This window comes from Dryas octopetala, chromosome 2, assembly GCF_963921425.1.
Source record: "Dryas octopetala chromosome 2, drDryOcto1.1, whole genome shotgun sequence".
Taxonomy (NCBI): domain Eukaryota; kingdom Viridiplantae; phylum Streptophyta; class Magnoliopsida; order Rosales; family Rosaceae; genus Dryas; species Dryas octopetala.
The window spans coordinates 13,785,573-13,800,461 of NC_141367.1; the positions used below are offsets into that span (position 1 = coordinate 13,785,573).

At 36.9% G+C, this 14,889-nt stretch overlaps 2 protein-coding genes across 2 annotated transcripts; both read left to right on the forward strand.

The window, feature by feature from the left end:
• Nucleotides 1–2,343: 2,343 nt before the first annotated feature.
• On the forward strand, nucleotides 2,344–7,368 carry LOC147293265 (Basic-leucine zipper (bZIP) transcription factor family protein). The gene is made up of 4 exons (XM_086231835.1): nucleotides 2,344–3,867; nucleotides 5,131–5,263; nucleotides 5,442–5,526; nucleotides 6,691–7,368. Exons 1-4 carry the CDS (start codon nucleotides 3,164–3,166, stop codon nucleotides 7,092–7,094), a joined length of 1,326 nt encoding a protein of 441 aa, XP_086087961.1. The 5' UTR covers nucleotides 2,344–3,163; the 3' UTR covers nucleotides 7,095–7,368.
• A 5,017-nt stretch (nucleotides 7,369–12,385) lies between these two features.
• On the forward strand, nucleotides 12,386–13,426 carry LOC147293266 (putative protein phosphatase 2C 39). The gene has a single exon (XM_086231039.1). The coding sequence runs from the start codon at nucleotides 12,386–12,388 to the stop codon at nucleotides 13,424–13,426; it is 1,041 nt and encodes a 346-aa protein (XP_086087165.1).
• Nucleotides 13,427–14,889: the final 1,463 nt, after the last annotated feature.

A 14,889-nucleotide genomic window follows, 5' to 3' on the forward strand; every position in this document is an offset into this window, starting at 1 on the left:
ATCATTGGATGTCATGTCTTTTTCCTCAGCCTCAAATTCCATAACTAGTACCTCTGGCATAGATGTCTCCTGAACTCTAGGTTGCTGAGATGATCCTCTATACTCAGCATTATGATCCACATAAGACTCAAAATCTCTGTCATCATCCTCCCCACTGTAATCACTGTCCACAAAATTGCATTCAGGATCTTCCTTACTTGATTCATTTTCCTCCCCCAATTCATCTTCATCCCCATTGTAGTCACTATCCTCAATCTCATCAGCCTCATCCACCAGCATGGTTGGTCTAGCTGTCACTGTGCATGCTCTTCTAGGAGCCCTTCTGGTTGTATACTTTCTTGGAACCCCCCTTCGTTTTCTACCTCTAGTGTTAGATGGCCTTGCTTCATGATCATTGGAAACTTGTTGTATATTAACATCATCTCCAATGGTTTCATCACCTTTTGTGTTACCTCTTGCATTATCACCTCTATTAACATCAACTCCAATTTGGCCATCTTCTGCCCTCCTGGTTTCAGCACCATTGCTTTGGTTTCCCTCACTTGCAGGTTGCACCTCTTCAGTATTCACCATGGTTTCTGCCTTATTGTTATATGTAGCCTCATAAAAGTCAGCAAAATGGTTATCTTCCGCTTCATTATCATCTATAGGCTTATGCTGCTGGTTAAGGTCATCACCAACAACTCCACCATCATTCTCATTAGAAACTTGTTGTGTATTCTAAGAGGTCTAAGGGGGGTCTCCCAAGAATGGCACAATGGCTAGAGGGTTTACATCTCTAATCTCCTCAATAGCAACACCCATAGCATATCCTTGACATGCCTCTTCATGCGCATTAACAACAAACTGCTTCTGCACCACATTCACGAAATCTTGGGGTCGGGTCTCCCTGCACATGCTCCAAATAGATCCCTATCTCTCGAAAGTCCTCCCCTACCAGAGCACATATGCCCACAACATTTATGTCTGTTGGCAACATAGTTAATGACCTAGGCCCTTCTTGGCAACTTATTGTGATAATGTATAACTTGATTGTGATACCCAAGCCTAAAAAGCATATATGCAATCGATTTCTGTTAATGACATCTCGTCAACATCACAATAATCAAAGAAGTCCACACCACCATCCATATAGTAATTATTTGTCATTATCCCACCATGATACATAATGATGGTGAACAACTCTGGTTCCCCTGTAAATACAAGATTTAAATGAGATAATTAGCCATAACATCCCCACAATTATGGACAACCTAAGTGTACACATATATGAGGTTAATTTCAGTTTATTTAAAACCAATATTTCAGTTATTTTCAAGTTTAAGGACAAAAAAAAAAACTAATATTTTTCACCAACCCTAGCTGATTTACATATGGGTATGGACCACTTTACGTCACTTTCTAAATACACACACACACAACCCACTGTGCTCATCAACATATTTCCCAAAAAAACTTCAATTTTTTAAGTCTTATGCAACATTATTAAATGAGAATACACCAACACCAACAACCACATTCATTTTCCTCCCAAACAAGCAAAACCCTATCACTTTATAAAACACCCACTACACTAACAAACAAACCCATGTTCCACTACCAGACATTTACACGACTCAAAAACCCCCACGAGTTTGAATACAAAACCCCAAAACAAAATTCCAAAAAGCTCAAATGTCCAACAAGAATTGAACATGTGTACGGTCTCCTCCAATCTCCTCGCGTAAAACCCACGCCATATCATGAGTTGCCTGAGCTTTAGTCGCTATGCAATATTCCTTCTGCATATCGTATGAGAAAGGTGATGGAACCTCAGATTTGCAGAAGTATTGAGAGAGTTGAACAGGTGAGAGGACTTTGTTGCTTTTCAAAATAAAAATGAATAGTCATCTGCAAAAGGTTTATGGAGAAATTGAAGGGCTCAGTCAATTTGGAAGCGGGAGAAACATAGTGTGGCCCCTCTGTTAGGGGTTAGGTGGCCACATGGCCAATTTGGGCGGTAAAAAAATTCGACGTGACATCCTAAGTGCAGTTATGACAGTACACGTCAGATAAAAAAACGCGTCATCGTGTCTAGTGTGGCACTTAGCTCAAAACTAGACAGAATAACTAATGTTGCATGATTTTCGAAAGTTGGTGGACACGCTTGAAATATTTTGTAGTTTGGGGCATCTTAAAATCACCCATATAGTTCATTGGAATAAATTATAATAGAGCCAAAAAAAAAAAATATGTAGTTTGGACGTTTCTTATAGACCAAATCAGTGGTTTAGTCGTGCCAAAATCTAAGAAATAGAGAGTAACAGATTATTTTCCATAGTATATATATGTCTGTCTACATTTATATCGTCCCACAGAAGCTTCGTTTCCTTGTCTCATAGATCTCTCCCTCCCTCCCTCCCTCCCTCCCTCCCTCACTCATGTGACTGCTCTCATTCGAAATTCGCTTTCTAGAAAAGCCGTGGGATTCTCTCTCTCTCTTTCACTTTCACTTTCCAGCTCCCAATTCGAAGATCTGTCTCTGTAAGAATAAAATCTCATATTCAATGTCCCATTTTCCGGGAAAATCTCCAGACACCTCGCAATGCTTTCCCGGAAAATCACTAATGTTCAGCTGCTGTGCTTTGCTCTATGACGGTTTCTAGGGTTTGCTCCTGTTGAAGTTCTTGTATGTGTTTGCTTGATTTTTTTTTTTTTTGAAGTTCTTGTATGTAATTGCACTACCGATCAGATCTCCTTTTTCTAGGGTTTGTAATTTATGCAAGTTTCGATTTTTTGATTGTGGAGTATGAACACGTTGTTTTGTATCCGAATTTGGAATCAGTGTTTGGTATGATAGGGTGTTAGCTTGGAGAAAGATTTATGTTGGTTTTCATTGCTCTCTGGTGTGTTAAATTCAAGGCTTTGTAAGGTTTGTAGCTTCAATATCAAGCTATATTGCTGTTGTTTTTCTTGGTGGAGACCCTTACCTATCAAAAAAGAGAAAAATAATAAAATTGGGGTCCCATTTCTTTGTAGTTTGAAGCAGCATTGGTCCTTTTTCTTGTTTGAGAATCTGAATTTGGATCCTTTGGCTTCGTTTTGATGAGTTAGCGTTTCTAGGGTTATTGTATCGTTGAGCTATTTGTGAGGGTAAATTTTTTAGGGTTTGTGATTCTTCTAGATGGATAAGGACAAGTCCCCTGCCCACAGTGGAGGTTTACCACCCCCCTCGGGCAGGTACTCAGGTTTTTTGCCGACTGGAACTGGTTTCAATGTGAAATCTGAGCCATCTTCATCGTCATCATTTCCTCCGTTGGCCTCTGGTGCTAGTGGGGACTTAGGTCATTTTGGTCATGGGATGTCTGCCGAATCTAGTCACTTTAGTCATGATATTAGTCGAATGCCAGATAACCCACCAAGGAAATTGGGTCATAGACGTGCCCATTCAGAAATCTTGACCCTTCCAGATGATATTAGCTTTGATAGTGACCTTGGTGTTGTGGGTGGTGCCGACGGTCCTTCATTTTCAGATGAGACCGAGGAAGACTTGTTTTCTATGTACCTTGATATGGACAAATTCAATTCATCATCTGCTACATCATCCTTTCAAGTGGGTGAGCCATCATCTTCTGCAGCAGCACCTGCTCCAGCATTAGCACCAACATCAAGAGTGCCTACTTCTTCTGCAGAGAATATTGCCATTGGTTCTCATGAGAGACCCAGAGTTAGGCATCAACACAGCCAATCAATGGATGGATCAACCACCATCAAACCAGAGATGCTGGTCTCCAGTTCAGAAGAGATCTCTGCAGCTGATTCCAAGAAAGCCATGTCAGCTGCTAAGCTTGCGGAGCTTGCCCTGATTGATCCGAAACGTGCAAAGAGGTATCATTTCTTGAGTAATTTTATATTTTCTGAAGATACACCTAATGCTTGATGGAGTTGCGCAGACAATAAATCTTACAGTACTTTAAGTTGATATCAACTCTGAATTCAGCTTTAGTATTTTCTTATAGGAATATCTAGTTGTAAGTATAGATATTGCTATTTGATTTCAACATGTATACTTGATCCTAACTGGACTTTTTTTTTTCATCATACTTTTTCGTATTTTTTTTTTGTCACTAAATTCTGCTGGTAGGGGCTTTTCATTTATTGCTAGCAGTAGGAAGACCCTATGAAAATTTGTTGTTCGTGTGTCCATGGACATATCTCGAAGTAATTAGCTTTTTAGAATTCATTCAATTTTGTTATGGTAGTATATCAGAAGTGAATAATGTTGTGCTTATTGCATGGAAGTTGTTTGAAATAATCTTATATTTGAGGTCTTTGACATTGGTTTAATGGCAGAGCCGCAAAAGTGGTACTGCATTCTCAATTTTTAGGATTATTTTGTTTTCCACTTTTAGTCCTTAAATTTTGACTCGTGTCTCAATTTAGTACCTGAACTCTTATTTTCCCAATTTAGTCCCTAAATTAACTTTTTTTTTTTTTTTGAAAAGTAGTCCCTAAATTAACTTATTTGTGTCTAATAAGTACAAAGTCAAACTTCCACTAGACATTTCCTGAAAGTATCTTGGTTCATATTTATCCTTCACAACTCTAAGCCAGTGGCATGTCAGCATTCTTTGAATTATGAGATAAAATGCATAGAACTCAACTAGCAATTTCCAACAAATATTTGATTTTGTCCTTATTAGACACAAATACTTAAATTATAGACTAAATTGAGACAAGTTAGAGTACATGTGTTTAAATGATACATTTGTTAAAGTTCATGGACCAAAAGTGAAAATAAACCCCAATTTTTATTATTAACCACTTAAAGGGTTTTTTTTATTTTTATTTTTATTTTTATTATAAGTTACCCTTAACTGGAGCGTATTGGCTGTATTTTTATTAGAATCGTATTTTATGAGAAATCAAATTTATTTAAACAAATTATCATGGTACAAGATTTATAGACTCCACACCAATACGTCTCTGAACATTGGCAACACCGAAACCCAAATGATGCCCAAAACCTGACCGTATCCCAAGAAGACTCCACATCATCATCATCATCTCTCTCTCTCTCCCCCCTACTTTTGCATTTCACTTCAACATCATCCTCATGTTTAATTTTTTCCTGTTATTTCCATGCATTAGGATCTGGGCAAATAGGCAGTCAGCTGCAAGGTCAAAGGAAAGGAAGATGCGGTACATTGCTGAGCTTGAACAGAAAGTTCAGACCTTGCAGACAGAAGCAACTTCCTTGTCTGCTCAATTGACTCTCTTGCAGGTAAATTGCATCAACGTAAAAGAGTCTGTAATATGGAAATGTTTGTCCGGTTTCTCTTCATTGGACTGTTTAAATGGATGTCTTGTCTGATGTTTCCTCTTAGTTTTCACACCTTTAGTCTAACAACTTATTGAATATATCTAATTTACTTAATAAGTGACTGTTCTCCTTGTGGCAGAGAGATACAAATGGTCTGACTGCTGAGAACAATGAATTGAAACTGCGGTTGCAAACAATGGAGCAACAGGTTCACTTGCAAGATGGTGAGGCCCTTTTTCTTTTCATGGTTAGAATGAAGTTTCATTCTAAGTTCCTATTCTCTTTCAATCTAATGTTTAGAAACTTTAAAAGCTGTAGACCTTAAATTTTATGGGATTGTCTTTGGTCATTGGCTCAAGGTAGACCTTCAATTTTATGCTTACTTATACATTTACATACACAATGGAAAATCCGATAAATATATGTATGTATCCATAATGGCAGTTGACAACTGACTAGATGCCACATGGTAGGTTGGCAAACATGTTTTACTCCTCTCCTTAATTCTATTAAAAATCCTTCGCTAATGCTGCTTTCTGCAATAAAATCCCTAATTTCTGGTTCATTGAAAAGTTCTGCAAAAGAACTTTGGTTTTGCCCGTGACATTTACTATTGCACCATGAGTTAATGATTTTCTTGTTTATTAAACTGATTTGGAAGGTGATACAATCACTTAAAACGAATTTTTTGCTTTTGTATTTTCATTTGGGTTTAGTTTATGTTTGCTGCTGTTATATTGAGCTGTCTATTTAGTTAATGCTAGAATATGGCCAATTATGTATATTTTTTTTTGGCTTGAAAATGTAACTAGGGACAGAAATCTTCCCCCCCCCCCCCCCCCTTCCTCTCCTCTCCCCTCCCCCAACCCTTCTCCCCTTCATTTAGGTAGTATATTATATGTTATTTCCTTTTTGTTTTTATTTTCTGTTTTTATTTCCTTCCAATATGATGCTAAGCCCCTTGTGTTGGGTGTGTATTTAAAAAAACAAAACCCTGTTTTGGGTCTCCTCCTTACGGGTAAAAATGATGTTCTTTGAATTTTTTCCTATATATAGCCATAAACAACATGCTGGCCAACCTGTAAGGACCGCCTTTAATTGGAAGTTTCATTACTCAGGTTTGAAAACTGAATATACAAGAAGAAAATAAAATGTGGTAGTCTTGACTTGAGCCAATAGCATTGAATTTAGAAGTCTAGTTCATTATGATCTTGGCATGCAAAGGAAACCGATAAAAAAAAAAACAGCAGTAGCATCTTGTTTGTGGAGTATTGGAACAGAAGTGTAATATAGGCTATTCTGATATCCATTTGACTTCTGGTTTTGTTCTTGGTCTTTTTGTGATTGAAATTGACTTTTCAGAAAATATTTTTTTGTTTGTCTGATAGCACTGAATGATGCACTGAAAGAGGAAATTCAGCACCTGAAAGTTCTGACTGGCCAAGCTATGCCAAATGGTGGACCTATGATGAACTTTGCATCTTTTGGCACTGGCCAGCAATTCTATCCAAACAACCAAGCTATGCACACTCTTCTTACTGGACAGCAGTTTCAACAGCTCCAGATTCATTCTCAGAAGCAGCAGCATCAATTTCAGCAGCATCAACTGCATCAACTTCAGCAACAACAGATGCAGCAGCAGCAACAACAGCAACACCAGCAGCAACAACAGCAACACCAGCTGCAACAGCAACAACAAAGTGGCGACTTTAAAATAGGAGGATCCATGCCTTCTCCAAGCCAGAAAGACAATGCATCAGAGGTCAACCAATCTGTAGCGAAGGATTGTTGAGCGAAATTTTCCAGTTGGCCAAAAGTAATGATGGGGTCAGTCATTGTTCAAAAATTGTAGTTGCACATCTTCCTTCCAGATAGGAATTCCCCCCTCCCCCTTTGTTTTGAGTCTGCTTAGATACATCTAGATAACATTTGTTTGTAGGCTGTTCTATATATGATTTAGTTCTAGATTGAATTATGGGTTATATATTTCAACTGATTTGTTCATGGTAATCATGATGATGAATTTAGATCATGCAGGTTTGTTCTAAGGTCTCTCTCTCTCCCCACTCTTTTTCTCCCGCTTCTCTGTAGAAACACCTTTTAGTTCCTAACATGAGCCTTGAAGATAATGAAAGCATGATTACTAACAAATTGCTCGGATTCTCTGTTTTGCTTAATGTTGGGTGGTTTTGTTTTCTTGGGCTCCAACTTAACAGTCACCAGTCAGGTTTTGAGTTGGGCCAGTCTGCCAGATGGCCCACTCTTTGATACCTCATCATTTGGTTTTCTAATTTAAGCTGACATTCTAGGTCAACAGTAGGTTTAGTTTAGAGCAAATTAGGATCGTTTTCTAATTTAGTACTTTCAATTTAAAAAGTTGCAATTCAATACCTGAACTTTAATTCCTTTGCAATTTCATATTTCCGTTTAGGGGTGTGCAAAAATATCGAAAAACCGAGTTTCTTGTTTTTTTAATTTTGTTTATTTTTATTTTCAGAAGATATGGTGGATTTTTTTTTTTTGTCTATGTGGCAATCTTTAAGAAGCCAAGTCATGCATTACTCCATTAGTGCCACATCAGCAATTAACGGTTATTTTGAGAGAGGAGCTAAGAGAGATATGAAATTGTAAAGGAATTAAAGTTGAGGTATTGAATTGAACTTATTAAAATTGGGGTACTAAACTGAAAAACAACACAAACTTGAGGTACTAAACCATAATTTGCTCTTTAGTTTAATATAGTTTTGTAAAATAGAAATATAGTGACATGTAAGGTTTCCGGGGAAGGAAATGGCAATTTTGCTGTCAGTTTAAGAATACAAAGGTAAAAAATTTCTCAGGTGAAGATAATGGGGAACTTTGCTGGTGCTGTAGGAAATTACAATGCTCATCTTGTTGCATATCCTACTATTAAATGGCCCCAAATTGCTGAAGAGTTCTCTTTTTGGAGTGGGTTTTAATCCATATATTACTCAGATCAAGACTCATAACTATTGCCAAAAAATGTTGATCGACTTTGATGGTGATATATATATATATATATATATATATATATATACAGCTAAATTGGGTGCATGGAAACAGACAAATAAGCTGGTGAAATTGGGTGGTCACGCTTGCAGCTTAACTTGACAGATTCAACTGTTTTGAGGAACATAGGTGTCGGATTAGGACATTCTCTTCTTGCCTACAGAAGCAACCTGCAATTATAAAAGAGCTTCAGATTAACAAAGCTCGCATGAGTGAGGAGTTGAACCAATCTCTTGGGGACTAAATCTTCCATGCCCCATGGAAGAGTCTCTCATCTCTTGGGAGGTGCTTGCTGAACCGAAATAGACAGTTATGCGAAGATATAGTGATACTGGCCCTATGAAGAGTTGAAGGAACTTTTATTCTTTTTGTTCTAATTATAACCCTAAAACTTAAACCTTAGTTGAAGGAACTAACCATGGGAAGAACATTTAGCAATGAAAGTATAGTAGCTTTTATGGAAGGCTTAGAATTACCTAGCAAAGCTAAACCACATAGTTATGTTGGAGCTGCTGTTGAATTGACCAGCACAGTAGACGTAGCCATTAATTTAGTGAATGGGATGAAGGTGTCATGAACTAATAGTTGATATATATAGTTGCTGCACAAGGTCTTTCTCTCTCTCTCTCTCTCTCTTTAGACTGCTTTGTACTAGTCGTGGGATTTGTGAATCATCAGAAAAAATGTGATTTGCTATTTATACAATGAGTATATTGATTGAGTTAAGAGTTCATGCAGGTGTGTTATGTTTTGTTTTGTTTTGTGGATTTGAAGGTTAATATTTATGTTCTTCAATATCTGTGGCCTTGAATCGGAAGGTAGTTTTGCTAGTTTTCTTGGTGGGGTTGAGTTATAATGGCTTTTAGGAAGTCTCCTGTGATGGCAAAGGCGGTTTCCATATCTTTTTAATAGAATCACTAACATTTGGGGGATTATATATCGGTCGGTCACATTTAGTGTTTTGACAACCTAATCAAGATATTGGTTATGCCATACTTTGTGATGTATTTCACATCATGAAGACACAATGACACCACTCGACTAGGTCCTCTTCATGCTTATGTAATCTGTGCCTTTGAAGCCCCTAACTTTGTTCTTGGGTAGCTGACTTAACTGTAGACCATGGGTGTGACAATTGGTGATGAAGATCATGACTCCTCTTGGGCACGATCCACAATTCTATAAGGGCCTGTTTGAAATCCTTGTATTTGAAATTCTTAAATTTGAATTATGTTGTTTGAATAAAAATTTAAATGTGAGTATTTCAGTTTTTTTTTTTTTTTTTTGTGACTGTTAGGAATGTTTGAAAATAAATAATAGGGAAAATGTTTGAAAAAGGACTTTAAAACTTTTGCCCCCGTAACTTTAATTTTGAAGCCAATATTCCCATTTCGTTAGTCTAGTACGTTACATTTTTCGTCCAAAAAATTGCCAGGTTTGACTTCTATGGACTTGTATTACAAAAGAAATGACGAATTTATCTTTGAAAAAGTGATCACGTATGTGACACGTGCTAATTTTTGGACGAAATTTGCAACCAAGTTGACAGAAGTACGTAGCATATTGGCATCCAAAGTAAAGTTGAGGGGACAGATTGGTACAACCTATAATTCATGGCGTGATTTACACAACTGAGTTGACATAAATGGCATATTGGCATCCAAAATAAAATTGAGAGGACAGATTGGTACAATCCATAATTCATGTCTTGAATTGAAAGGGGGCAAAGTTTAAGTCTAGTTTGAAAATTTTTCCCTAAATAATATGAAATATGATTTTTATTTTCATATATTTAGCAATATATATAGGATAAATATTTAAAAAAAAAGACAATTAAATGCAAACACAAGTTTTGCTTAGTTGATTGAGGGTTTTATTTGTGTGTATAAGGTTGGGGATTCAAACCCAAGCGATCACACTTTGAGGGGACGTTAGTCAAAAGACTTCTAGAGGTTGACTATAAAATAAAAGTTCAAGGAGGAAAATTTAATGAGTCCATTAATTATAAGGTACTAACAAAATAAAATATTAATCAAAACCACTCAATCTATTTTTATTAACTTGCGGACACTATCTACCAGCCCAAAAAATAATATGCATGCGGACACCTTCCAAAAGAAACGTATCACAACAAAATCAACTACACAAACAGCTCAAAACTGATCTTCTTCTTTTCTTTGCCAAATCGATCTCTTTTTTTAACTTTACCAAATCGACAATTGTTCATCTTAATTCACTCACAAGCATCGTTCTGCAACTGCAAGCTTGCAACTCCAAAAAAACTGCAGTTTCAGTTCACAAACTGCTTTCAGTTCACTTTGCAGTTTCAGGAACTGTAGTTTCACTTGTAGTTAGTAATTGCAACTGCAAGCCTGCAGCTCCAATAAACTGCAGTTTCACTTACACTGCAACTGCAAGCTTGCAACTCAAATAAACTGCAGTTTCAGTTCATTTGCAGTTTCTGAAACTGCAGTTGCAACTCAAATAAACTGCAGTTTCTGAAACTGCAACTGCAAATCCACAACTCCAATAAACTGCAGTTTCAACTCTAATAAATTGCAGTTTCTGCAGTTTCAGTTCACAAACGGCAGAAAGTTCACTTGTAATTCCAGAAACTGCAGTTTCAGTTCACTGTAAACTGCATAAACTGCAGTTTTTTATGCAGTTTCAGAAACTGAACTAAACAAAAAAATCAATAACCTAAACATAAATCGGCGAAAGGGCTCGTGCAGATCTTGCACTCCTTGCCATAATCGGTGAAGGGGCTCGTGCAGATCTTGCACTCCTTGTCGTAATCGGCGTGCGTCAAGCCGACGTAGGGGTTGTCGCTGAGGCACGACTCGCTGATCAGGAAGTCTGAGCTCTCGATCTTGCGACGTCGTCCAGATCGAGCTCTCTTCTCTCTCTCTTCGCGACTTCTCAGACTTCTCTTTCTCTCGGATTGGAAAACCAGCTAGCTTATAACTACAGCCGTATGGAAAACCAGCTACCTTAAACTTTGCGCTCAATCATCTTCGTCGGAGATCGATGAAGAAGATGGATGAGTTTGGGTGTGGCTGTGGCTGTGGTTGAGTTTGGATGTGAGTGTGGGTGTGTGAATGCAAGTCTGTGTGAGCTATAGTCTGAATAGAGTGTAAATGCGGGTACAATAATGATACCAACTCAAAGTGACCTGATTGTTAATAAAATTAACCTGATTGTTATATATTAACAATAATGGTATTAGAAGTTAAAAACCATAGCAACGATGTAGTAATGAGTAATTATTTCAAATTTAATTTCCACCAAAATAATTTTAAAGAAAATCTAAAATATTGTTTAAAAATTTAAAAAAATTTCAAAATAAATTTGAAAAATTTTCAGGTCCATAGCTTGCTTCATTTATCCCAAGGGCTATCCATCTTACTGAGTCAACTAGTCAAGTATTGTCATATAATCAATTCAATGAAAATAAACACAACCATAGCTAAAATTCATAGCCAAAAGTCACTTGACCTTTATTTTCTTCGATCTTTTCATACTTGTCAAAAACCACTCGACTATAAATTATCGATCATATACTTAATTACAAATAATAACGCAAGCCCACTGCTCAAATAGATCTTGGAACCCAAGAATGCATGCATATACATATATATATATATTTTATTTACTTTAGGGTGCAACCAAAAGCTAAGATCAGTGAAGAAAGTTGCTTCACTGTTTTTTTTTTTTTTTTTGGTACCAGTTGCTTGATTGTTAATTATATCCATTTCACCGTATAGCAACTGATCTCAAATTCATTTAATGCTTTAACCAAACAATAATATTAGAGGCACCAAAAACTTCTCTTGAATTAAAAACTCATCCTTATTAATTAAGAAAATTTTTTTATTGGGTCCAATACTAAGAAGTAACTTTCCTAATTTTCCTATAAATGGTGTTCTTTTATTTACTTAGAAATATGTATTAAGAGTGGAACCTTAAACCATAGAAATGATTGTTGGGGAGAGACTTTTGGTGAAAATTACGGTGATAGTAATGAGTGTTGTGATTAATTTTTTACTAGTATCAATGGTTGTGGAAGCTAATGATCATGTTCAATATTTCTCTTCACATCCCCTCCACTCTAAGATTCTCTCTTCACTTGCTTCTAATTCTAGTGAAGATCTCTTCAACCCTAAAAATATTATCCATAAAATTATCCATAATGTGGAGGAAAGAGTTGTAGGTTCCAGCAGGAAAAATATAGTTGGATTAGGTAAAGGATCACCATCAGAAATTTCGACCGAAAGAAGAGGCTCAAAATCAACAAATATTCCCAACTATGAACAAAAAAATAGTATGATGTCAAATGACTCCAATCATGTAAGTGTGACATATGGCTTCAACTTAATAAAGTCCAATGTAAATTCCCAACCTATGCGTGACTATGTTGTTGCAAATACTTGTAAAATTGGCGAGCATGAGGTATTATTATTTGCAATATTTGATGGCTATTTAACCAATAGAGTTTCTGCATACTTGCGAAATCATCTGTTTAACACTATCTTAGCACAACCTACTTTCTTGTCAGACACAACACATGCAGTGAGACAAGGATATTTTATAACAGCTACTAGAATTCTGGAAGATCCAAAACTTGATGGTTATAAGGGGTTAGCGGGTTCAACTGCAGTTACTGCAATATTAATGAAGTTGCATGGACAGTCAAATTATAAGTTGGTGGTAGCCAATGTTGGGAATTCTCGAGCTATTATATGTTGCAAGAATGGTATAGCTGAACAACTCTCTGTTGATCATGTGGTCAAAAATGAAATAGGGGAGATTAGGCAATCCAAGGGATTTGGTTTCAAATCTCTTAAGAGATATATCAGTTGTGAACCTCATATGGTGGTGAAGATGATAGATTATGAAACAGAATTCCTGGTTCTGGTAAGTTATCCAGTACTACATAATATGATGTCCAACCAACAACTTGTGGATTCCATCAGACAAATACAAAATCCTCCGGATGCAGCACAACGCCTTAATCTACAAGCAATCGCACGCGGTGTGCAAAGCTTTGATGATCCCACTGCGGATCTTTCAAGTCTAGTTGTAAGATTTCGGTGAATAATGAATGGAAGATTTTGGTCATGTATATATGATGTATCATTAATTTCATATATATTTAATTACTTTACAGAATTTTAATTGTCCATTAATTAATTCACCCTTCAAAATTTATAATATTATTCGCCAAAATTTGAATATAAACACTTATATATGGACGCCCTGCAAATAAATGGATTTACAAGTAATTCAATTGGTAGCTGCTCTGTTCCTCAGAAAAGTGAAGAGTCATCCATTGGTATATAAAGATAGAATAATGCTATACTTACCACATTCTTATACCACATATTTATACCATCTGACATGTCATTACTTTATTGGACAATATTTTTCTTTTTCTTTTTGGGTTTTTCTTTTTATTTTTTAGTATCCAATGTATGAATGCCATGTAAGTTGCCACATAAGGTGGTATGAAATTATGGTATAAAAATGTGGTATCTGTAGCACTACTGATAAAGATATCAGTACTGCTACACTTACCATATTTTTATACCACAATTTCATACCATCTTACATGGCATTCATACATTGGGCACTAAAAATTAAAAAATAAAACCTAAAAAAGAAAAATGAAATACTCTTCCAGTAAAGTAATAACATATCAGGTGGGATACAAATGTGGGAGAAAAAATGTGGGACAACTAGCATTATTATAAAGATATTGAACCAGCTAAAACCCAATACCAGTTTGTTGTCTAGTGTCGCAGGGCCAAATTGAGGGGAATATCAACATGTGTGATGTGTGTGAAAGTCCGCAAAGGTGCGTGGTATCACTCATCCACTGACTTTTGCATAATAGCTACAGAGACGTTGAGACTACTGAAGTTTGTGTGTGTGTGTGTGTGTGTGTGTTTGAGAGAGAGAGAGAGAGAGAGAGAGAGAGAGAGAGAGAGAGAGAGAGAGAGAGGACTAAAAGAATGAGCTGTAAGAGAGAGAGCTACAAGAATGATCCTAACCAAGAAGTATCTTTTGGCCTGGGAACTTGGGGGACTTCTGTTGATACTCGTAATGATCAAGCAGAACTATGTGTCGTTGAAATGAAAACGACGAGTCTTGAGATCGGTTTTTGCCTAGACATAGGCTAAGAAAAATTCTCAAGAGACTAGAAACGCATCCATAAGCTCGAAATGCCTAGTGGATGGGGCAAAGCCCAAAGCATGGGCTTGAGACCCAAGGGACCAAGGACCAATTATGGGCTTAACGACCCGTGGGTCAAGGTCAGTAAGGCTTGGTGACCCAAAGAAGAGAGGCTAAGATAGTCTCGGCTTAGACACGGGTTAGTAGTCTATGATGGACCATGAGTTGGCATTCATGGATACGAGCACTCGATATCATAAAGATGCAAGGCCTAAAAGGACCTAGGCTAAGGGTATCTTAGCCTCGGCACTAATAGAAGGCCCAAACCTGATGATATAGACTTAGGACTTCGTTGTGAGGAGTCTCAGAGGCCCACACCTGAGGGA